Below are 24,719 nucleotides of genomic sequence, written 5' to 3'. Positions count from 1 at the left end.
GTTCAGCTCTAGCTTTTTCTATTCTAACCTTCTGAACTGCATTCACTTCAATCATTTATATTGTGCATTAGAGGGAGCTGAAAACAGGCTTGCTATTGGGAATGTGAAATGTGATTCTTGTATGGATGCAAGATGCCAAATTTTGCTGCTTTATTATATGCTCAGACCATTTCTCAAACTCCACATCTTATGCGATATTATACAATATATGAGAGAATGACTCACGGCAGAAGTCTGGCTCCCTCCACTGATGGACAGGTGCACCTGCACCGAGGCAAGCATCAGTGTAAGCCTGAAGCTGGTCACAAAGGACCTGCTGCAGTCCCTGATAACGGCACATATCAAACACACAGCTCTGGAAGAAAGGCGAAGGGTCCACCACATTTATGCAGTCCCTGTAAGGAGCAAATGTGAGAGAAAGTGTGCAATGATTAAGCACTTAAAAGTTTTTCAAAAGTCTTTCTCGTGTTAGAAACCATATGAATAATAGAACACGCATATTTGTTATAAACCCTGCTGATTAATTTCAAATGGATGGATTCAACATTGTTTATTAGGAGAAAATGTCATTTTGTCATTTAGTCCTAACCTAAATGCTCCATTTGTGTCAGTTATTCTCCCACAGTTCTCTGGGTTTGACACGACACCCTCCAGCACAGGATCGCAGGGTGGTTGAGGCCCGGGGTCCGGCTTGCACCTAAAAACATGACATCATCATCATCAAGACATGCCTGAGAATTTGAGAATTTGAAGTCAACCTTTAAATCTTAAGAACAATCTTAAAAACATTGCCCTGGCTGTTGTGTGGTTGATAAAATTAAGAAAAGTAAAAGTTACTGACGTTGCATCCTCATCCTCATCGGTTTGCCAGCTGTCACCAAACTGACTTGAGCTGTCCGTTTGGGAGCCATCCGGCTTAGTGAAATCATTACTGGGGTTTCCATCGTAGTCCCCACACAGGCCACACATCTGGTCATAGTAGGAACTGATAAAATGAGGGAAAAAAGAAAGATTGATGTAAAGATATTAATTTTCCCAGAGATGCTTTTTGATTTTTCATTTTCAATTTACTCATAACCTATAACCCTTAACAATCATTGTGGGTCTTAGTATTTTCTGCAACATACTGTCAGTACTGTGTATGTATTCCAGTGAGATGTTTTCACATTTTCTTTACCTAGGAACTGAGATTTTAGCGTAATGGTTGCCGTCCCACTGCACCTTCAGGCCAAATGGAGTTGTGAGGATTACATATTGTCCAGCAACAGACAGCGAAATGAGTGGAGATGGGGAGTTAGGTAGAGACACCTTGAGTCCATTCACCTGAGTGTGTGGAAAAAAATATAAAACCAAAGGTGGATTGAAGGCTAATGCGAGCTTTGAAAAAAAACTTTTAAAGGCAAGATTATTCTTGGAAAACAGAAAAATGGACACAGGGATAATGTTACTATGAACAGATTAGGAACCATTTAGAAAAAAAAAAAAAAAATAAGACGAATGTCTCAGAACTTTTGTGTGCATTAACATAATTCAAGAGATTATAATCTAAAAGAGATTAAAATATACTATGGCCATTTACTTAACATTTCAAATCTAGATCTCAAGATTATAGAATAACTACATTGATAGTTTAATGAAGGCGGCTGTTGTGGATACTGACCAGAGTTCTCTTGCTTTTCATCAGTGTCACAGTGATGCCATCAACAGTCACGTATAGTTTTCTCAGGTAAGAAACGCCAGAAATGCCTCTCTCTTCATTCTTACCCTCTATGGAGAACCAGGGGCCTGCAGACCCAGGAGGGAAGAAAGTGAAGTTATGTTTTAAAGCTTTACATGTATGTTCTTATTTGAACTTTTTAAGTTAATTCTGGGGACATTTAATGTACATTTAATGAATAGGAAAAATACATCTGTTTGTTACTCCAAACACCTGCTGATGACCAGTACTCTAGTAAGTACTCTAGTAACTGCTCATTGTGGATAGTTGGCTTTGGTCATTGCTTACCAGTGTTGTTTTTGCAGGTGCGGGCCAGAGTGTAGGTGCAAGTGCCCATGTAGCTGTAGTATTTGCCATCAAAAGTGTTATAATGAGGATCACCAGAAATAATACAGTCTTCAGATTCTGGCAGATTGAGGAAAGAGATTGATCAGCTATTTTTGAAGCTCTAAAGAATGTGTAAAGTTCAATAGTTTACCGTTGCACACTATTTGCAAATAGTTTATTGTAAACATGCATAGTCGAGCTACAGTCTCCATCTCTCTAGCCAAGTATACATGATGAAATGTTTAATCTAATATTAGAAGGGTTAATTACATATCACATATGTCATTTTAGAGCCATTGCAGGAAGCCAAGCCCAATTGTTGTCTTGTTAATGCATATACATGCTGGATAAAGCGAACTTGTTCAACATTGCAAAAACTGGACTTGTATGATTTTAAGTCATACATTTATTAAAAAAGACATTATTGCTTTAGCCTGACTGAAACTGGATGGATGGATGTTTGAAAATTGAACTGAAACAGGCTTACTGAATTAACCAGAGTACTCACCTTGTGGGTAACACCCAATTACACCACCCTGTACTCCACATTGTTCCATTGGTGGGCAGTTGCCAGCATTACAGGTGACATTTGGGGGGTTGCACGTACACAGTTGCTCACAGTCCTTGGTGTAGAACTCTTCACCTGGCTAAATCCACGGAGAGAGGAAAAGTCAGGAAAAATACTAGTTGATTGACTTTAACAACTATTTCTGTCCTAAATGATACCAAATTCAATTTCCTCACCTGATAATAATTCCCATTATCGCTACAACCACACGTTTCTTCTTTTACACACTTGCCAGCACTGAGGATATATCCAGGGTCACAAACACATCCTTCAGAACAAGGCCCACTGCACTGACTTGGTGGAAATGGAGTGCAGGAAGGCTGGCAAACTGGTGCGCATGATTCAAAGTGACTGTTGGGTGGGCATTTCAGAGCTGGAGAGGAAGAATGTGTATTAGCGCTAATCATAATTTTGTGACTTCACTCTATTTTACAGTACGAGAAATAGGACAAGCCATTCATGTCTGTGTTTTTGTCAGAGTTTATGGTTAAGGAGTATGTATTTTTCAGACATACGACAGAAGGTGCTGTTTCTCCAGGGCCCAATTGTGACTCCACGGTCCTGGCATTCATTGACGTATGACTCTATTGCTTCACACAAAGCAGAGTGAGCACCATCCAGCTCACAAACGTCAAACAGACAGTCTTGGAAGAAACCCTACACACAAGGTTAAGATCTGTAAGTAAGTTATATGGCTAAAATTATGTACTAAAGCTTTTCAAATAAATTTTTTCGATTTCACTCACATTGGGGTTGACTTTTGGATGGCAAGCAGCAAATGGGCCATTGCTGTCCAATATGATACCACAGTAAGCAGGCCCTTCATACAACTCCTGCTCAGCATCTGTGCACCCTGGGGATGGGCCAACCTCTGGCTTGTTACACCTGAAGGCAGAATCAGAGGTGAGTCATCTATGATGTGAATTAATAGAGACACATCTTTTAGTTGTAACAGCATGTGCCTTGTGTAGTGCCTTACTCAGGGTCTGTGTTCCAGCTGTGGCCAAAGTCATTGGGGCTTTGGGCCAGTTCACCGGTTGGGGTCTGGAAGTCATCCTGAGGGTCTCCGTTGTAGTCCCCACACAGTCCACAAAGTTTGTCCTCATAGCTGTAAAACGATCACAAGCATGTAGAAACATTCAAAAGTGAATCAACTTATAAATGTTGTTACTACGAAGACGTTTATAAGAACCATACTCACTCCTTGATAACTTTAATGTCCATATAGTGGTTTCCGTCGTAACGTACGGTTACTCCAAAGTTCAAGGCCACTGTGTAGTGCTTGCCAGACATAAAAATGTCAACACCACTGACAGGACTCAGAGGAATGTTCACATTGGTTCCATTGACCTGAGAAAAGTCAGAAAACATAAGTGACATTTTGAATGTGCGACTAAATTACATGTATGTACTGTATATGTGCACAAATAATGTGTACATGATATATGTATAAATCATTAATATTGAAAATGATGTTCTTTTCTCTTACTTGAACAGTTCCTCCTTTCAGAATGGACACTATGACTCCCAGCGCATGGACATGAACTGCTTTTACGTAGCTGATATGAGGATTGTTGTAGCGATTCTCATTGTCTGTGTACACAGCGAAGTAAGGTACGTCTGTGCTGTTACAAGGCTCAGACATCAGGTAAGAACAGTTTCCCATGAAATCATAGCGCCGGTTATCAAAGGTGTTATAATGGGGGTCACCAGAGGCAGTACAGGTGGAGGTTCCTGTGAATGAAAAATCCCTTGGTGTCAAATATAAAAATTCAAACAAAAATACTTAGAGTTGAAGATTGTATAAAATAGCTTTGTGTTTGGAAGTTAGCATGATGTTTGAGGGTAATCATAGATAACCTGTAAATTGATAGCTTGTCAGTAAAAATAATAGTAGGTTAAGGGAAGATTGTTGCGGTTTTCTATAATACCTTTAGGGTAGCAGCCGTGCACTCCACCAACCTCTCGACATTCTTCTGTCACAGGGTCACAGGTGTTGTCCACACAATCAAAGATGTAGTTGCCAACACAGCGACACAACTTGGAACAGCCATCTCCAAATATGATCTCACCAGGCTGAGTGTAAATACAAACCAAGATTTTTTAGAGCAAAAGCTTAGGTCTCAAAGCAGGATAAAAATGCAGCCTCACAATGACAAGTCTTGTACCTCAAAGTAATTGTTTTCTTCATCCAGACATCCACACTGTTCAATAGGAACACAGCGCCGGCCACGGAAAACAAATCCTGGTTTACAGAAGCAGCCGCTGATGCAAGAACCAGAGCAGTTAGTAGAGGGTTCTGCGCAGGTAGGAATACAGGCTGGGCCGCAATCAATGTACTCCGAGTCGGGAGGGCATTTCACTGTTTGAAGACAAGAAGGGTTTTGTTTATCTAAAAAAATGTTATAATGTTTTGGTAAATGTTTCTATTCAAAATAGAACATGTTTAGCTTACCTGGTGGTGTTGGTTCTGGAGTAGTTGGTCTAGGTGTAGTGGGTTGGGGTGTAGATGGATTCACTATTTGAAGACAAGAACAGTTTTACAGTACCTATACACATTTTTTTTGTAACTTCTTGATGGTGTAGGAGCAAGTACCCTAGTGATGTACTTTATCCAAGGAAGTAATGAGGGTCACCAGAGACAGAAAAATTATTATATTTAAAGAGGAGGATTAGTTGTAGATCTGTCAGGACTGCCGACTAGTTTGTGTTTTCTCTGCATGTGTGTATATTCATGATATGTCATGATAAGATTTTGTAAAACAAAAGTACAAGTACAAGTGTTCAAAACTTTTATCATGCATAAACCAGTACTATAATTGTTACCATTTGGTTTGCAGCCATACTCTCCATCTTGAAGTTGGCAGCTCTCATTAGGAAGACAGCTGGTGTTGTAACAGTGAATATTTCCTCCACCCTCACAAGTACACTTCTGTTTACAGCCCTCCAGATACCAGCTCTCATTACCTAAATATGGCCACTTGATAGGAATGTGTTAGAAAATCCACAATTCAAACACATTTATCCTATTTTAAACATTAACACTTCATTAAAATTCTGTTTTAAGCAATCGTACAGGCGATACAGACGCTGCTAGAATAGGTTTTTTATATAGATTCATGCATTGATTCATACAGTGACTCCATTATAAAATATAGAAGTCGATGAATGTTTTATTATCCTTTTATAATAATTTGTATAATACCATATATTTTAATTATTGTTATAGCAAATTATGAATGAATGAATGCAATTCATGCTCACTGTATATTATTTCAAATCAGGCATTAAGGAGAATCAAGCATAAAAAGTCATTAAAATCTTCGCTTTGTTTGAATAATAACTACATGGCAACTGTGACAAAACTATCTGAACGTGATAAACACAACAACAGCAGCACAAATAAGCAGCAAACGGTAAAACAATAAATATTAAAGAATTAAATTAATTTGCATAATTTATTCACGCCACGGTGCATTGCTGGAAGTCGTGTACAGCGTTTATCACAGTAGCTTTACCCCCATTTGGTCAAATGTGCTCACGTTCAACAGAAACACAAAAAGCAAGTCATGGAAGAGCTTGTTGTTTGGCTATTTGAGTTGGTGTTTTTGCTGTTTCGTGTTTAGGCACTTTTGGATGTCAGACATCGTGCTTGTCATTTTCTTTGCCAGAATAATGACAAACTTAAACAGCAGGCCTCAAGAGGTCATAGAGCGAAAAGGTATGAGCTATACACCTCTACCTTTATGAATTATTTTGTCAAACAGCTATTTAGGTGAACTACAAGAGCTAAAATAGTGAATAACGTCAAGGATGGGTGTTTTAGTTTACTCGTTGTATTTGCAGTGGTTCTTAGAATAGTTTTAATCAAAACTCCAGTTTTTACTACGGGGGGTCCCATCATTGTGTATGGCCCCAGAACCCCACGGTTCAGCCCTGGGGTTAAACTCACTGGATGGTAGGAGCCTGAGGAGTCCACACAGCCACAGTCTTTAACAGGGACACATTTGTAGTCACTGAGGATAAAGCCAGGGTCACACTCGCAGCCTTCAACACACTTCTCACTGCAGCCTGGGGGTCCATTGGATACCCAGACATGTCTCTGGACAGGAGCTCACACATATGGAGTAATGGCTGTTTGGAGGGGCATTCCAGAGCTGAAGAAAAATGGGAAAACAGCATTAAATTATGAAAGTAAGGTTAAAGTGGGGATACAATAAAGTCACATGTACCATTCCTCTGTTATGGCATTCCTGTCTTCTCTGCCTTGGCCCATGAATAATAAAAACAATAAGGCTAAAGTTAAAGTAAGTGTTCAGCTCTAGCTTTTTCTATTCTAACCTTCTGAACTGCATTCACTTCAATCATTTATATTGTGCATTAGAGGGAGCTGAAAACAGGCTTGCTATTGGGAATGTGAAATGTGATTCTTGTATGGATGCAAGATGCCAAATTTTGCTGCTTTATTATAGGCTCAGACCAATTCTCAAACTCCACATCTTATGCGATATTATACAATATATGAGAGAATGACTCACGGCAGAAGTCTGGCTCCCTCCACTGATGGACAGGTGCACCTGCACCGAGGCAAGCATCAGTGTAAGCCTGAAGCTGGTCACAAAGGACCTGCTGCAGTCCCTGATAACGGCACATATCAAACACACAGCTCTGGAAGAAAGGCGAAGGGTCCCCCACATTTATGCAGTCCCTGTGAGGGGCAAATGTGAGAGAAAGTGTGCAATGATTAAGTACTTAAAAGTTTTTCAAAAGTCTTTCTCGTGTTAGAAACCATATGAATAATAGAACACGCATCATTTGTTATAAACCCTGCTGATTAATTTCAAATGGATGGATTCAACATTGTTTATTAGGAGAAAATGTCATTTTGTCATTTAGTCCTAACCTAAATGCTCCATTTGTGTCAGTTATTCTCCCACAGTTCTCTGGGTTTGACACGACACCTCCTCCAGCACAGGATCGCAGGGTGGTTGAGGCCCGGGGTCCGGCTTGCACCTAAAAACATGACAGCATCATCATCAAGACATGCCTGAGATTTGAGAATTTGAAGTCATCATTTAAATCTTAAGAACAATCTTAAAAACATTGCCCTGGCTGTTTGTGTGGTTGATAAATGAAGAAAAGTAAAAGTTACTGACGTTGCCCTCCCTCATCCTCATCGGTTTGCCAGCTGTCACCAAACTGACTTGAGCTGTCCGTTTGGGAGCCATCCGGCTTAGTGAAATCATTACTGGGGTTTCCATCGTAGTCCCCCACACAGGCCACACATCTGGTCATAGTAGGAACTGATAAAATGAGGGGAAAAAAAGAAAGATTGATGTAAAGATATTAATTTTCCCAGAGATGCTTTTTGATTTTGAATTTACTCATAAACCTATAACCCTTAACAATCATTGTGGGTCTTAGTGTTTTCTGCAACATACTGTCAGTACTGTGTATGTATTCCAGTGAGATGTTTTCACATTTTCTTTACCTAGGAAACTGAGATTTTAGCGTAATGGTTGCCGTCCCACTGCACCTTCAGGCCAAATGGAGTTGTGAGGATTACATATTGTCCCAGCAACAGACAGCGAAATGAGTGGAGATGGGGAGTTAGGTAGAGACACCTTGAGTCATTCACCTGAGTGTGTGGAAAAAATATAAAACCAAAGGTGGATTGAAGGCTAATGCGAGCTTTGAAAAAAAACTTTTAAAGGCAAGATTATTCTTGGAAAACAGAAAAAATGGACACAGGGATAATGTTACTATGAACAGATTAGGAACCATTTAGAAAAAAAAAAAAGACGAATGTCTCAGAACTTTTGTGTGCATTAACATAATTCAAGAGATTATAATCTAAAAGAGATTAAAATATACTATGGCCATTTACTTAACATTTCAAATCTAGATCTCAAGATTATAGAATAACTACATTGATAGTTTAATGAAGGCGGCTGTTGTGGATACTGACCAGAGTTCTCTTGCTTTTCATCAGTGTCACAGTGATGCCATCAACAGTCACGTATAGTTTTCTCAGGTAAGAAACGCCAGAAATGCCTCTCTCTTCATTCTTACCCTCTATGGAGAACCAGGGGCCTGCAGACCCAGGAGGGAAGAAAGTGAAGTTATGTTTTAAATGTATGTTCTTATTTGAACTTTTTAAGTTAATTCTGGGGACATTTAATGTACATTTAATGAATAGGAAAAATACATCTGTTTGTTACTCCAAACACCTGCTGATGACCAGTACTCTAGTAAGTACTCTAGTAACTGCTCATTGTGGATAGTTGGCTTTGGTCATTGCTTACCAGTGTTGTTTTTGCAGGTGCGGGCCAGAGTGTAGGTGCAAGTGCCCATGTAGCTGTAGTATTTGCCATCAAAAGTGTTATAATGAGGATCACCAGAAATAATACAGTCTTCAGATTCTGGCAGATTGAGGAAAGAGATTGATCAGCTATTTTTGAAGCTCTAAAGAATGTGTAAAGTTCAATAGTTTACCGTTGCACACTATTTGCAAATAGTTTATTGTAAACATGCATAGTCGAGCTACAGTCTCCATCTCTCTAGCCAAGTATACATGATGAAATGTTTAATCTAATATTAGAAGGGTTAATTACATATCACATATGTCATTTTAGAGCCATTGCAGGAAGCCAAGCCCAATTGTTGTCTTGTTAATGCATATACATGCTGGATAAAGCGAACTTGTTCAACATTGCAAAAACTGGACTTGTATGATTTTAAGTCATACATTTATTAAAAAAGACATTATTGCTTTAGCCTGACTGAAACTGGATGGATGGATGTTTGAAAATTGAACTGAAACAGGCTTACTGAATTAACCAGAGTACTCACCTTGTGGGTAACACCCAATTACACCACCCTGTACTCCACATTGTTCCATTGGTGGGCAGTTGCCAGCATTACAGGTGACATTTGGGGGGTTGCACGTACACAGTTGCTCACAGTCCTTGGTGTAGAACTCTTCACCTGGCTAAATCCACGGAGAGAGGAAAAGTCAGGAAAAATACTAGTTGATTGACTTTAACAACTATTTCTGTCCTAAATGATACCAAATTCAATTTCCTCACCTGATAATAATTCCCATTATCGCTACAACCACACGTTTCTTCTTTTACACACTTGCCAGCACTGAGGATATATCCAGGGTCACAAACACATCCTTCAGAACAAGGCCCACTGCACTGACTTGGTGGAAATGGAGTGCAGGAAGGCTGGCAAACTGGTGCGCATGATTCAAAGTGACTGTTGGGTGGGCATTTCAGAGCTGGAGAGGAAGAATGTGTATTAGCGCTAATCATAATTTTGTGACTTCACTCTATTTTACAGTACGAGAAATAGGACAAGCCATTCATGTCTGTGTTTTTGTCAGAGTTTATGGTTAAGGAGTATGTATTTTTCAGACATACGACAGAAGGTGCTGTTTCTCCAGGGCCCAATTGTGACTCCACGGTCCTGGCATTCATTGACGTATGACTCTATTGCTTCACACAAAGCAGAGTGAGCACCATCCAGCTCACAAACGTCAAACAGACAGTCTTGGAAGAAACCCTACACACAAGGTTAAGATCTGTAAGTAAGTTATATGGCTAAAATTATGTACTAAAGCTTTTCAAATAAATTTTTTCGATTTCACTCACATTGGGGTTGACTTTTGGATGGCAAGCAGCAAATGGGCCATTGCTGTCCAATATGATACCACAGTAAGCAGGCCCTTCATACAACTCCTGCTCAGCATCTGTGCACCCTGGGGATGGGCCAACCTCTGGCTTGTTACACCTGAAGGCAGAATCAGAGGTGAGTCATCTATGATGTGAATTAATAGAGACACATCTTTTAGTTGTAACAGCATGTGCCTTGTGTAGTGCCTTACTCAGGGTCTGTGTTCCAGCTGTGGCCAAAGTCATTGGGGCTTTGGGCCAGTTCACCGGTTGGGGTCTGGAAGTCATCCTGAGGGTCTCCGTTGTAGTCCCCACACAGTCCACAAAGTTTGTCCTCATAGCTGTAAAACGATCACAAGCATGTAGAAACATTCAAAAGTGAATCAACTTATAAATGTTGTTACTACGAAGACGTTTATAAGAACCATACTCACTCCTTGATAACTTTAATGTCCATATAGTGGTTTCCGTCGTAACGTACGGTTACTCCAAAGTTCAAGGCCACTGTGTAGTGCTTGCCAGACATAAAAATGTCAACACCACTGACAGGACTCAGAGGAATGTTCACATTGGTTCCATTGACCTGAGAAAAGTCAGAAAACATAAGTGACATTTTGAATGTGCGACTAAATTACATGTATGTACTGTATATGTGCACAAATAATGTGTACATGATATATGTATAAATCATTAATATTGAAAATGATGTTCTTTTCTCTTACTTGAACAGTTCCTCCTTTCAGAATGGACACTATGACTCCCAGCGCATGGACATGAACTGCTTTTACGTAGCTGATATGAGGATTGTTGTAGCGATTCTCATTGTCTGTGTACACAGCGAAGTAAGGTACGTCTGTGCTGTTACAAGGCTCAGACATCAGGTAAGAACAGTTTCCCATGAAATCATAGCGCCGGTTATCAAAGGTGTTATAATGGGGGTCACCAGAGGCAGTACAGGTGGAGGTTCCTGTGAATGAAAAATCCCTTGGTGTCAAATATAAAAATTCAAACAAAAATACTTAGAGTTGAAGATTGTATAAAATAGCTTTGTGTTTGGAAGTTAGCATGATGTTTGAGGGTAATCATAGATAACCTGTAAATTGATAGCTTGTCAGTAAAAATAATAGTAGGTTAAGGGAAGATTGTTGCGGTTTTCTATAATACCTTTAGGGTAGCAGCCGTGCACTCCACCAACCTCTCGACATTCTTCTGTCACAGGGTCACAGGTGTTGTCCACACAATCAAAGATGTAGTTGCCAACACAGCGACACAACTTGGAACAGCCATCTCCAAATATGATCTCACCAGGCTGAGTGTAAATACAAACCAAGATTTTTTAGAGCAAAAGCTTAGGTCTCAAAGCAGGATAAAAATGCAGCCTCACAATGACAAGTCTTGTACCTCAAAGTAATTGTTTTCTTCATCCAGACATCCACACTGTTCAATAGGAACACAGCGCCGGCCACGGAAAACAAATCCTGGTTTACAGAAGCAGCCGCTGATGCAAGAACCAGAGCAGTTAGTAGAGGGTTCTGCGCAGGTAGGAATACAGGCTGGGCCGCAATCAATGTACTCCGAGTCGGGAGGGCATTTCACTGTTTGAAGACAAGAAGGGTTTGTTTATCTAAACAAATGTTATAATGTTTTGGTAAATGTTTCTATTCAAAATAGAACATGTTTAGCTTACCTGGTGGTGTTGGTTCTGGAGTAGTTGGTCTAGGTGTAGTGGGTTGGGGTGTAGATGGATTCACTATTTGAAGACAAGAACAGTTTACAGTACCTATACACATTTTTTTGTAACTTCTTGATGGTGTAGGAGCAAGTACCCTAGTGATGTACTTTATCCAAGGAAGTAATGAGGGTCACCAGAGACAGAAAAATTATTATATTTAAAGAGAGGATTAGTTGTAGATCTGTCAGGACTGCCGACTAGTTTGTGTTTCTCTGCATGTGTGTATATTCATGATATGTCATGATAAGATTTGTAAACAAAAGTACAAGTACAAGTGTTCAAAACTTTTATCATGCATAAACCAGTACTATAATTGTTACCATTTGGTTTGCAGCCATACTCTCCATCTTGAAGTTGGCAGCTCTCATTAGGAAGACAGCTGGTGTTGTAACAGTGAATATTTCCTCCACCCTCACAAGTACACTTCTGTTTACAGCCCTCCAGATACCAGCTCTCATTTACCTAAATATGGCCACATTGATAGGAATGTGTTAGAAAATCCACAATTCAAACACATTTATCCTATTTTAAACATTAACACTTCATTAAAATTCTGTTTTAAGCAATCGTACAGGCGATACAGACGCTGCTAGAATAGGTTTTTTATATAGATTCATGCATTGATTCATACAGTGACTCCATTATAAAATATAGAAGTCGATGAATGTTTTATTATCCTTTATAATAATTTGTATAATAACCATATATTTTAATTATTGTTATAGCAAATTAATGAATGAATGAATGCAATTCATGCTCACTGAATATTATTTCAAATCAGGCATTAAGGAGAATCAAGCATAAAAAGTCATTAAAATCTTCGCTTTGTTTGAATAATAACTACATGGCAACTGTGACAAACTATCTGAACGTGATAAACACAACAACAGCAGCACAAATAAAGCAGCAAACGGTAAAACAATAAATATTAAAGAATTAAATTAATTTGCATAATTTATTCACGCCACGGTGCATTGCTGGAAGTCGAGTACAGCGTTTATCACAGTAGCTTTACCCCCATTTGGTCAAATGTGCTCACGTTCAACAGAAACACAAAAAGCAAGTCATGGAAGAGCTTGTTGTTTGGCTATTTGAGTTGGTGTTTTTGCTGTTTCGTGTTTAGGCACTTTTGGATGTCAGACATCGTGCTTGTCATTTTCTTGCCAGAATAATGACAAACTTAAACAGCAGGCCTCAAGAGGTCATAGAGCGAAAAGGTATGAGCTATACACCTCTACCTTTATGAATTTATTTGTCAAACAGCTATTTAGGTGAACTACAAGAGCTAAAATAGTGAATAACGTCAAGATGGGTGTTTTTAGTTTACTCGTTGTATTTGCAGTGGTTCTTAGAATAGTTTTAATCAAAACTCCAGTTTTTACTACGGGGGGTCCCATCATTGTGTATGGCCCCAGAACCCCACGGTTCAGCCCTGGGGTTAAACTCACTGGATGGTAGGAGCCTGAGGAGTCCACACAGCCACAGTCTTTAACAGGGACACATTTGTAGTCACTGAGGATAAAGCCAGGGTCACACTCGCAGCCTTCAACACACTTCTCACTGCAGCCTGGGGGTCCATTGATACCCAGACATGTCTCTGGACAGGAGCTCACACATATGGAGTAATGGCTGTTTGGAGGGCATTCCAGAGCTGAAGAAAAATGGGAAAACAGCATTAAATTATGAAAGTAAGGTTAAAGTGGGGATACAATAAAGTCACATGTACCATTCCTCTGTTATGGCATTCCTGTCTTCTCTGCCTTGGCCCATGAATAATAAAAACAATAAGGCTAAAGTTAAAGTAAGTGTTCAGCTCTAGCTTTTTCTATTCTAACCTTCTGAACTGCATTCACTTCAATCATTTATATTGTGCATTAGAGGGAGCTGAAAACAGGCTTGCTATTGGGAATGTGAAATGTGATTCTTGTATGGATGAGAGATGCCAAATTTTGCTGCTTTATTATATGCTCAGACCATTTCTCAAACTCCACATCTTATGCGATATTATACAATATATGAGAGAATGACTCACGGCAGAAGTCTGGCTCCCTCCACTGATGGACAGGTGCACCTGCACCGAGGCAAGCATCAGTGTAAGCCTGAAGCTGGTCACAAAGGACCTGCTGCAGTCCCTGATAACGGCACATATCAAACACACAGCTCTGGAAGAAAGGCGAAGGGTCCACCACATTTATGCAGTCCCTGTAAGGAGCAAATGTGAGAGAAAGTGTGCAATGATTAAGCACTTAAAAGTTTTTCAAAAGTCTTTCTCGTGTTAGAAACCATATGAATAATAGAACACGCATATTTGTTATAAACCCTGATGATTAATTTCAAATGGATGGATTCAACATTGTTTATTAGGAGAAAATGTCATTTTGTCATTTAGTCCTAACCTAAATGCTCCATTTGTGTCAGTTATTCTCCCACAGTTCTCTGGGTTTGACACGACACCCTCCAGCACAGGATCGCAGGGTGGTTGAGGCCCGGGGTCCGGCTTGCACCTAAAAACATGACATCATCATCATCAAGACATGCCTGAGAATTTGAGAATTTGAAGTCATCATTTAAATCTTAAGAACAATCTTAAAAACATTGCCCTGGCTGTTGTGTGGTTGATAAAATGAAGAAAAGTAAAAGTTACTGACGTTGCATCCTCATCCTCATCGGTTTGCCAGCTGTCACCAAACTGACTTGAGCTGTCCGTTTGGGAGCCATCCGGCTTAGTGAAATCATTACTGGGGTTTCCATCGTAGTCCCCACACAGGCCACACATCTGGTCATAGTAGGAACTGATAAAATGAGGGAAAAAAAGAAAGATTGATGTAAAGATATTAATTTTCCCAGAGATGCTTTTTGATTTTGAATTTACTCATAACCAATAACCCTTAACAATCATTGTGGGTCTTAGTGTTTTCTGCAACATACTGTCAGTACTGTGTATGTATTCCAGTGAGATGTTTTCACATTTTCTTTACCTAGGAACTGAGATTTTAGCGTAATGGTTGCCGTCCCACTGCACCTTCAGGCCAAATGGAGTTGTGAGGATTACATATTGTCCAGCAACAGACAGCGAAATGAGTGGAGATGGGGAGTTAGGTAGAGACACCTTGAGTCCATTCACCTGAGTGTGTGGAAAAAAATATAAAACCAAAGGTGGATTGAAGGCTAATGCGAGCTTTGTAAAAAAAATTTTAAAGGCAAGATTATTCTTGGAAAACAGAAAAATGGACACAGGGATAATGTTACTATGAACAGATTAGGAACCATTTAGAAAAAAAAAAATTAAATAAGACGAATGTCTCAGAACTTTTGTGTGCATTAACATAATTCAAGAGATTATAATCTAAAAGAGATTAAAATATACTATGGCCATTTACTTAACATTTCAAATCTAGATCTCAAGATTATAGAATAACTACATTGATAGTTTAATGAAGGCGGCTGTTGTGGATACTGACCAGAGTTCTCTTGCTTTTCATCAGTGTCACAGTGATGCCATCAACAGTCACGTATAGTTTTCTCAGGTAAGAAACGCCAGAAATGCCTCTCTCTTCATTCTTACCCTCTATGGAGAACCAGGGGCCTGCAGACCCAGGAGGGAAGAAAGTGAAGTTATGTTTTAAAGCTTTACATGTATGTTCTTATTTGAACTTTTTAAGTTAATTCTGGGGACATTTAATGTACATTTAATGAATAGGAAAAATACATCTGTTTGTTACTCCAAACACCTGCTGATGACCAGTACTCTAGTAAGTACTCTAGTAACTGCTCATTGTGGATAGTTGGCTTTGGTCATTGCTTACCAGTGTTGTTTTTGCAGGTGCGGGCCAGAGTGTAGGTGCAAGTGCCCATGTAGCTGTAGTATTTGCCATCAAAAGTGTTATAATGAGGATCACCAGAAATAATACAGTCTTCAGATTCTGGCAGATTGAGGAAAGAGATTGATCAGCTATTTTTGAAGCTCTAAAGAGTGTGTAAAGTTCAATAGTTTACCGTTGCACACTATTTGCAAATAGTTTATTGTAAACATGCATAGTCGAGCTACAGTCTCCATCTCTCTAGCCAAGTATACATGATGAAATGTTTAATCTAATATTAGAAGGGTTAATTACATATCACATATGTCATTTTAGAGCCATTGCAGGAAGCCAAGCCCAATTGTTGTCTTGTTAATGCATATACATGCTGGATAAAGCGAACTTGTTCAACATTGCAAAAACTGGACTTGTATGATTTTAAGTCATACATTTATTAAAAAAGACATTATTGCTTTAGCCTGACTGAAACTGGATGGATGGATGTTTGAAAATTGAACTGAAACAGGCTTACTGAATTAACCAGAGTACTCACCTTGTGGGTAACACCCAATTACACCACCCTGTACTCCACATTGTTCCATTGGTGGGCACTTGCCAGCATTACAGGTGACATTTGGGGGGTTGCACGTACACAGTTGCTCACAGTCCTTAGTGTAGAACTCTTCACCTGGCTAAATCCACGGAGAGAGGAAAAGTCAGGAAAAATACTAGTTGATTGACTATAACAACTATTTCTGTCCTAAATGATACCAAATTCAATTTCCTCACCTGATAATAATTTCCATTATCGCTACAACCACACGTTTCTTCTTTTACACACTTGCCAGCACTGAGGATATATCCAGGGTCACAAACACATCCTTCAGAACAAGGCCCACTGCACTGACTTGGTGGAAATGGAGTGCAGGAAGGCTGGCAAACTGGTGCGCATGATTCAAAGTGACTGTTGGGTGGGCATTTCAGAGCTGGAGAGGAAGAATGTGTATTAGCGCTAATCATAATTTTGTGACTTCACTCTATTTTACAGTACGAGAAATAGGACAAGCCATTCATGTCTGTGTTTTTGTCAGAGTTTATGGTTAAGGAGTATGTATTTTTCAGACATACGACAGAAGGTGCTGTTTCTCCAGGGCCCAATTGTGACTCCACGGTCCTGGCATTCATTGACGTATGACTCTATTGCTTCACACAAAGCAGAGTGAGCACCATCCAGCTCACAAACGTCAAACAGACAGTCTTGGAAGAAACCCTACACACAAGGTTAAGATCTGTAAGTAAGTTATATGGCTAAAATTATGTACTAAAGCTTTTCAAATAAATTTTTTCGATTTCACTCACATTGGGGTTGACTTTTGGATGGCAAGCAGCAAATGGGCCATTGCTGTCCAATATGATACCACAGTAAGCAGGCCCTTCATACAACTCCTGCTCAGCATCTGTGCACCCTGGGGATGGGCCAACCTCTGGCTTGTTACACCTGAAGGCAGAATCAGAGGTGAGTCATCTATGATGTGAATTAATAGAGACACATCTTTTAGTTGTAACAGCATGTGCCTTGTGTAGTGCCTTACTCAGGGTCTGTGTTCCAGCTGTGGCCAAAGTCATTGGGGCTTTGGGCCAGTTCACCGGTTGGGGTCTGGAAGTCATCCTGAGGGTCTCCGTTGTAGTCCCCACACAGTCCACAAAGTTTGTCCTCATAGCTGTAAAACGATCACAAGCATGTAGAAACATTCAAAAGTGAATCAACTTATAAATGTTGTTACTACGAAGACGTTTATAAGAACCATACTCACTCCTTGATAACTTTAATGTCCATATAGTGGTTTCCATCGTAACGTACGGTTACTCCAAAGTTCAAGGCCACTGTGTAGTGCTTGCCAGACATAAAAATGTCAACACCACTGACAGGACTCAGAGGAATGTTCACATTGGTTCCATTGACCTGAGAAAAGTCAGAAAACATAAGTGACATTTTGAATGTGCGACTAAATTACATGTATGTACTGTATATGTGCACAAATAATGTGTACATGATATATGTATAAATCATTAATATTGAAAATGATGTTCTTTTCTCTTACTTGAACAGTTCCTCCTTTCAGAATGGACACTATGACTCCCAGCGCATGGACATGAACTGCTTTTACGTAGCTGATATGAGGATTGTTGTAGCGATTCTCATTGTCTGTGTACACAGCGAAGTAAGGTACGTCTGTGCTGTTACAAGGCTCAGACATCAGGTAAGAACAGTTTCCCATGAAATCATAGCGCCGGTTATCAAAGGTGTTATAATGGGGGTCACCAGAGGCAGTACAGGTGGAGGTTCCTGTGAATGAAAAATCCCTTGGTGTCAAATATAAAAATTCTAACAAAAATACTTAGAGTTGAAGATTGTATAAAATAGCTTTGTGTTTGGAAGTTAGCATGATGTTTGAGGGTAATCATAGATAACCTGTAAATTGATAGCTTGTCAGTAAAAATAATAGTAGGTTAAGGGAAGATTGTTGCGGTTTTCTATAATACCTTTAGGGTAGCAGCCGTGCACTCCACCAACCTCTCGACATTCTTCTGTCACAGGGTCACAGGTGTTGTCCACACAATCAAAGATGTAGTTGCCAACACAGCGACACAACTTGGAACAGCCATCTCCAAATATGATCTCACCAGGCTGAGTGTAAATACAAACCAAGATTTTTTAGAGCAAAAGCTTAGGTCCCAAAGCAGGATAAAAATGCAGCCTCACAATGACAAGTCTTGTACCTCAAAGTAATTGTTTTCTTCATCCAGACATCCACACTGTTCAATAGGAACACAGCGCCGGCCACGGAAAACAAATCCTGGTTTACAGAAGCAGCCGCTGATGCAAGAACCAGAGCAGTTAGTAGAGGGTTCTGCGCAGGTAGGAATACAGGCTGGGCCGCAATCAATGTACTCCGAGTCGGGAGGGCATTTCACTGTTTGAAGACAAGAAGGGTTTGTTTATCTAAACAAATGTTATAATGTTTTGGTAAATGTTTCTATTCAAAATAGAACACGTTTAGCTTACCTGGTGGTGTTGGTTCTGGAGTAGTTGGTCTAGGTGTAGTAGGTTTAGGAGTTGATGGACCTGGTGTCGTTGGTTTAGGTGAAGTGGGTTGAGGTGTAGATGGTTTAGGTGTAGTGGGTTGGGGTGGGGATGGCTTAGGTGTTGTTGGAGTTGCTAAAAAGCAAGAAAACAATTAATAGACTGGTGCATCATCCATAAAATTTGTATTATATGACAAGGGTACTTTTAGACTTACATTAGCATTAATGACATTGTCTGCCACCTACCTGTACAAGTGGTAATGCAGACACTATCAATTGCAATATCTGTCTTGTCTGTTTCACCATAAACACCTACAATTACAAACTGAAATAAAAAAAGTATTAAAAAATGAACCTTTGGCAACATTTATGATGAATATAAATTGCTGTGTCACTGTGTCAAAAATGTAAAAAGCTCACTTACAAATTGTTAACTGAGAGAATAAAACTGACCTCCACTGAATCAGCTGAACCAATGTAGCGAATGGTTGCAGGCTTCCAGCCCTGACCTTGATTTCCTTTGAGGCTGAAAATAGGGGCTCCAAGTGCTCCACCTAAAAATAAAAGGTAATAATCATGAAACAAATCTGAGCCAAAATCCATGTAATTAATCTGCATAATAACATTTTTGAAAGTCATTGATCATCTAGGTTTAATTTTGTGTATATGGGAATACGATTGTCATATAATAATTGTATTTGTAATTTCATAATTGACCTTTGAACCTACAGATGTTTTAGTAATAAGGTAATATTAGTAATAACAGCTTGTGACTCTTACCGGTGGTGACTGCATGGACATTTAGCTCCATGTTGGTGGCACTGCCATACATGTAGTAATGGAAGTCCAGCTGTAGGCAACCAGAGGCTGAGGTAGAGGGGCTCCAGAGCTGAGCGGATTCTCCTTCAGTGCTATAGCTGGAGTCCATTAACAGGTATGATCCCACTGCATTGGAAAGAAACAGTTTGAGGAAATAGAGAATGCCAAGAGGACTGAAAGCAGTCTTTAAAATCATTGATATGACAGGGTGGAATACTGGACTCACATCCTGGTTTGGAAAAGTCATCATCAGGGCCAGTGCCTGGTGTCTCTGTCTGTCCATTCCAAAGCTCCCAACCAAAAATGTCATCATTAGGTACCACATTCGTCCAGCCGCATTCATTATTATCATCAAAATCACACCCAGCTATACAGCCTGTATAAAAACAAACAAAAAATGTTGTTATAAATGTTATAAAATCATCACTTTAATATTAAATGTTTATCTTTGCAACATGCAATAAGGGCAAAATAAAGTACCAGCACAGGCTCCCTCAGTGATGACAATGTTATCCAGGGCAGTGTCACATGATGAGGAGAGCCCACGCATTGCTTGAAACACAATCTAGAAGAGAAAAATGACATTAAAACTTACTGAAAGGGGATTTTCTTTCACATTGTATAAGAGTCACAACGTTCATCTGTCATCTGTTATCATGAGCTTCAGAAATGTTCTTTGTCTTGGTAACATTGACTTTTTTTTATAACTGATGCTAAAGAAAAGGCCTACATAGATTAGAGACATTATAATACATAGCAAGCCTTTTGCCTTAAACACAATGGCCACACTGAAACTTAATAAGTCTCAAGGCCATAATACTCAGCCAATTTTTAAGGCAATTTAGTGAGGTATAACTAGACTGTACTCATGTATTTCATTTTAAAAGCATGCTAGAACTATAGAATAAATGGCATACATCTGTAGCATTGTAAAAACACTTGCATTAGTATTAATCACAATTTTTACAGTTTTTAAGCAGACCCATTTACCTGAGTAGTCTGTCCAGCTGGTATGGGCACAGTGACAGAGGCTCCAAGCCATGACGGGCTCTGTATCCCAGTTTTTTGCCACATTTGTTCCTCAGAGCCAGGATGTTTGGCAAACACAGTCAGGGTGTTTCTGCTGTCAGAGCCATACATGTAGTAGTAGAACTGTACACAGATCTCAGAAGGTCCACTACTAATAACTGGGCTGAAAAGGCGTACTCTCTGTCCATTCACTGAGTTGTCAGCCTCATGATATATGTAATAACCAGCTATGGGGGAAAGGGTTCAATTTAATGAGAGCAATAAACTGTTAAACACAATTCGTTTTTAATAATTTTATAGGTTGCTTGACAAAACATTTTATAGTGCACGTCCCTTCAATCTGTAATTTTGTAAACATTTCTGGTTGCGGTAATTTCAGTAATATCCAGTTTTAAATATTATTTCCAAGTGATTATGCATCTTAAGTTCAGTGACTGATCACTGGATTATTGTTTGTTGGCTAGGGGATCATACTCACTTCCATCTGGATAGTCTCCATCAGGCCCAGTGCCTGGGGTTGGGGTTGGTCCACTGTGACGCGTCCAGTCCCCGTTATCTGTGGTGTCTTGTTGAAAGTTGCAGAATGGTTCTTCATTTTGGTTGAAATCACAGGAGACCAACACTGCTTAAAAACAAGACATTACAGTTTTCAATGGTAGAAATGGTCTAGAATTGACTATAGTAGGAATTCCAGTTGACTTTAGATTACTTATTTAAGGATATGCTCAAACTAGTCCTAAAATGAGGAATGAGTAATGCGAACATTTTTATATGTATCATTTTCCAGTGGTACAATACAATAAATGGTCTTTATGTTCATAATGTGTTGGTTATTACATGGACCTTAGATATGCTTTATGGGGGCCTACTGTACTCCACCCATTTACAACCAGTTCTCATGTCATTTTGTAATCATATGTGACCTTGCTTGATTGCAAGCATGAACATTTTGTGCAAAGTCAAGCATGTTTTTTTTTTGTGACAGAACAAAGTCTCTCCCCAGTGTCAAATTAGTGTAAGATAATAGTCTTTGCACAGATTTGTAGGATATGATAATAGTAGTTCTTAGTTGTATTGTAGTAATTTATTTATATTAAAATATTACATAATATTTGAAAAAGAAAAGAGTAAAACAAATGATTGAAATATAGACATTTTGCAGTAGCACTAATTCTCTGTTTAATCATTGTCCTTATTACATTTTACATAATAATTTACTTACCTGCATCTCTCTCTGTCATGTGATATCTGTAAAAACAGAAAACAAGAAGGCAGGCTGAGTAATAAGTAAGTAATCAGAAATAAAGTAATACATAAGTAATATCAGAGAAAAGAGCTGGCAATATTTTACCATCCTTGTTAAGTATTAAATTAGCTGCATAATCACATTAATTTCTTATCTACAAAGGCATAAAAGTAGTGTAATTCAGTTACATAACAGTAGTCATCATCATAATATTTATCATTTCTGGCCCTGGACCACAAAAAAAAAGTGTCAATTTTTGGAAATTGAGATTTCCAAAAAGCTGAATAAATAAGCTTTCCATTGATGTTTGGTTTGTTAGGATAGGACAATATTTGGCCGAGATACCGCTATTTTAAAATCTGGAATGTGAGGGTGCAAAAAAAGCTAAATACTGAGAAAATCACCTTTAAAGTTGTCTAAATGAAGTTCTTAGCAATGCATATTACTGATCAAAAATTACGTTTTGATATATTAACTAAATTCACTAAATATCTTCATGGAACATGATCTTTATCCTAATGACTTTTGGCATAAAAGAAAAATGGATAATTTTGACCCATACAATGTATTTTTGGCTATTGCTACAAATATACCCCAGCGACTTAAGACTGGGTTTGTGCTCCAGGGTCACATTTGTTCCCATCATTATGATCAAATGTTAAATGCTTAATTACATTTGAATAAAAACTGTTATGAAGTGTCAATTAATGCCTTTGTAATACATTAAAGTTGTGTATGAAATTAAGAAATAGCAAGACATACGTTAACATGCTTTTACACTTAGTTTTTAATTTTGCCTGTTTTCATACAGCTAATTGTTAGAAACGTGTGGCTCTATTTAAATGCCTGATGCAAAAAATAATCACGTATTCACTGAATCATGTACTTTGTATATATATTATTTATAATGTATGTTTATATATTTATAATATATTTACAATAAGTATTTGTGCGTTATACATATCAATATGTATACAATGTAGGCTACATCATTTTGGTAATATATATAATCAAGTCTTTTACTCAATCTGGTAGTTAATAAAAGCAATATTAAATTTACATTCACATCACTACTGAAACATTATACCAAATTACTAAATAATTATGAGCATCTCACCTATTTGCATTGTTGTCTATGGTAAAGCAACATGTTATCCATGTTAATACTAGTATTAACTCCAGATGTCCCATGTCTGGATTAATGGATGGTGTTAGGTTCACTAAGGTAGAAGTGAGAAAGCTGTTTGAGTTTATAAAGGGTTGTGTGATGCATGGTCGGTGAGGCAGGGCATAAGAAGGTGTGTATCACTTTTATCACTTTCATGAATATTATTTTACATATCTTATTACAAGACTGGTGTAGTGAATCAGTAACTGTTCGTGATAGGGCCTGGGTGTGTCCCCCATTCTCTTAGGTCTTATGGGTGGAAAGATTTATCAGAAGATGCAGTGAAATTCAGCTCATGCAGTACATAGACCTTTGTAGTGACCTCTTAAATCAGGATTCCCCGTATGGTTTATGATCATTTTTTTACAATTCCTTTTTTTACTAGTCTGAATAGTACCAGGAATTCAATGTTGACGACACTAAGCTTTTTAAGCTAAACAAATTCAAATATAAAATATTGGACAATTTTTTTTATAGAATTAGCAGTCCATAAGTTCCATGAATTCTCATGTTTCAAAGGAGGCCAGAGTCAGAAGTCATCCTGGGAGATCAATACTGAGCTTTTTGTATTTGTTGGTATCTTAATTATGTTGTAGGTATTTTAATTACTCAATTTGTTGAGTATCTTGTAAAAAAATTATATAAAATAAACACATACACAAGTTTAATTTGTCATTACTGTATGACAATAAACTGTGTGTGCCTGAATATACATTTGCAAAATGACTAAAGTAATATTTAAATTCAAGTTAAGATTTTTTAGTTTTCCATTTACAGAAGCTTTCATCATCACAAACATCCTTATTTTTCTCAGACCCATTAACCAACAGAACACTGAACGATTAGATTATCTTAACCTGTAATTTCCTCGACTTTGGACTGATGCTTTTATCAGTGTAAAATAAGTATGAAAATTTAACAACACACAAAAGCGTAATTTTTCACTGAAATAATGATTTTTGTTAGGAAAATGAATCAGTGCTTACAACTATTACTTCTGATGCCAAATTAGTTTTTGCCTCGTGACCAGAACTGATGGAAGTCACTCCTATGTGATTCCACCCTGTTTTCTGGATAACGCATGTATGTTTATGGTGCCTGTAAAAAGAGACTCCCTGTGAATGATGTTCCAAATCAGGTCCAGCCCAGCAGAATGAACCACTGAAGCTAGATGAGTAGAGCTCAACCCCCTCTTAAATTATTCCAAAGTATTTGACTCCAGCTAAACTTACAATAAAGATCATTTCAAACCTTTTTTCTTCACGTACTTCAGTGGATCGTTTGAATATCAGATACATAAAAACTGTATACTTAGTACGCCATTAACACACATCATGTTATATAATGTTTAACAGATTTGAATGTGCATACTGATCTGTTAAGCATTTTATTATGTTTCTTAATGACTTTACTGTAAAATGTTACTGAATCATCTGAATACGTGATGTAGCCTCCCAATGGACATTAGCTGTTTTGTCATTTGTTAATGAAAACTGAAAATCTTGAACTATTGTTTTTTTCGGCTGTTAAATATAGAAGTGTTTGCT

At 38.5% G+C, this 24,719-nt stretch overlaps 1 protein-coding gene and 1 pseudogene across 2 annotated transcripts in view; both read right to left on the bottom strand.

Moving 5' to 3' along the window:
• zanl (zonadhesin, like) overlaps positions 1 to 21,999 on the bottom strand; it is a gene marked incomplete at both ends in the record, with an annotated part of 46,267 nt that extends 24,268 nt beyond the window's left edge. Inside the window, 24 exons of the mRNA XM_079435184.1 lie at positions 14,056 to 14,225; positions 14,420 to 14,527; positions 14,672 to 14,815; positions 15,002 to 15,147; positions 15,485 to 15,609; positions 15,830 to 15,946; positions 16,377 to 16,515; positions 16,613 to 16,809; positions 16,952 to 17,093; positions 17,183 to 17,321; positions 17,416 to 17,544; positions 17,638 to 17,786; positions 17,926 to 18,170; positions 18,368 to 18,512; positions 18,605 to 18,798; positions 18,891 to 19,043; positions 19,157 to 19,235; positions 19,364 to 19,464; positions 19,691 to 19,855; positions 19,956 to 20,105; positions 20,210 to 20,294; positions 20,720 to 20,985; positions 21,237 to 21,380; positions 21,981 to 21,999. Coding sequence (XP_079291310.1) covers positions 14,056 to 14,225; positions 14,420 to 14,527; positions 14,672 to 14,815; positions 15,002 to 15,147; positions 15,485 to 15,609; positions 15,830 to 15,946; positions 16,377 to 16,515; positions 16,613 to 16,809; positions 16,952 to 17,093; positions 17,183 to 17,321; positions 17,416 to 17,544; positions 17,638 to 17,786; positions 17,926 to 18,170; positions 18,368 to 18,512; positions 18,605 to 18,798; positions 18,891 to 19,043; positions 19,157 to 19,235; positions 19,364 to 19,464; positions 19,691 to 19,855; positions 19,956 to 20,105; positions 20,210 to 20,294; positions 20,720 to 20,985; positions 21,237 to 21,380; positions 21,981 to 21,999 — 3,451 coding nt within the window. The remainder of the gene's footprint in view (positions 1 to 14,055; positions 14,226 to 14,419; positions 14,528 to 14,671; positions 14,816 to 15,001; positions 15,148 to 15,484; positions 15,610 to 15,829; positions 15,947 to 16,376; positions 16,516 to 16,612; positions 16,810 to 16,951; positions 17,094 to 17,182; positions 17,322 to 17,415; positions 17,545 to 17,637; positions 17,787 to 17,925; positions 18,171 to 18,367; positions 18,513 to 18,604; positions 18,799 to 18,890; positions 19,044 to 19,156; positions 19,236 to 19,363; positions 19,465 to 19,690; positions 19,856 to 19,955; positions 20,106 to 20,209; positions 20,295 to 20,719; positions 20,986 to 21,236; positions 21,381 to 21,980) is intronic.
• LOC306876735 (zonadhesin-like) lies at positions 188 to 14,016 on the bottom strand (annotated as a pseudogene). The gene is made up of 37 exons: positions 13,998 to 14,016; positions 13,472 to 13,674; positions 12,344 to 12,485; positions 11,979 to 12,041; positions 11,693 to 11,886; positions 11,456 to 11,600; positions 11,014 to 11,258; positions 10,726 to 10,874; positions 10,504 to 10,632; positions 10,271 to 10,409; positions 10,040 to 10,181; positions 9,701 to 9,897; positions 9,465 to 9,603; positions 8,918 to 9,034; positions 8,581 to 8,705; positions 8,104 to 8,250; positions 7,769 to 7,915; positions 7,550 to 7,625; positions 7,151 to 7,320; positions 6,565 to 6,769; positions 5,439 to 5,592; positions 5,068 to 5,130; positions 4,781 to 4,974; positions 4,544 to 4,688; positions 4,102 to 4,346; positions 3,814 to 3,962; positions 3,592 to 3,720; positions 3,359 to 3,497; positions 3,128 to 3,269; positions 2,789 to 2,985; positions 2,553 to 2,691; positions 2,006 to 2,122; positions 1,661 to 1,785; positions 1,178 to 1,323; positions 842 to 985; positions 590 to 697; positions 188 to 395 (listed from the first exon to the last, which is right to left on the bottom strand). The product of its transcript is annotated as a zonadhesin-like (transcript).
• Positions 22,000 to 24,719: the final 2,720 nt, after the last annotated feature.

Source organism: Barbus barbus (assembly GCF_936440315.1).
Source record: "Barbus barbus genome assembly, chromosome: 2".
Classification (NCBI taxonomy): domain Eukaryota; kingdom Metazoa; phylum Chordata; class Actinopteri; order Cypriniformes; family Cyprinidae; genus Barbus; species Barbus barbus.
The sequence above is the reverse complement of the archived record's forward strand: the minus strand, read 5'-3'. Positions and strand labels throughout refer to the sequence as shown.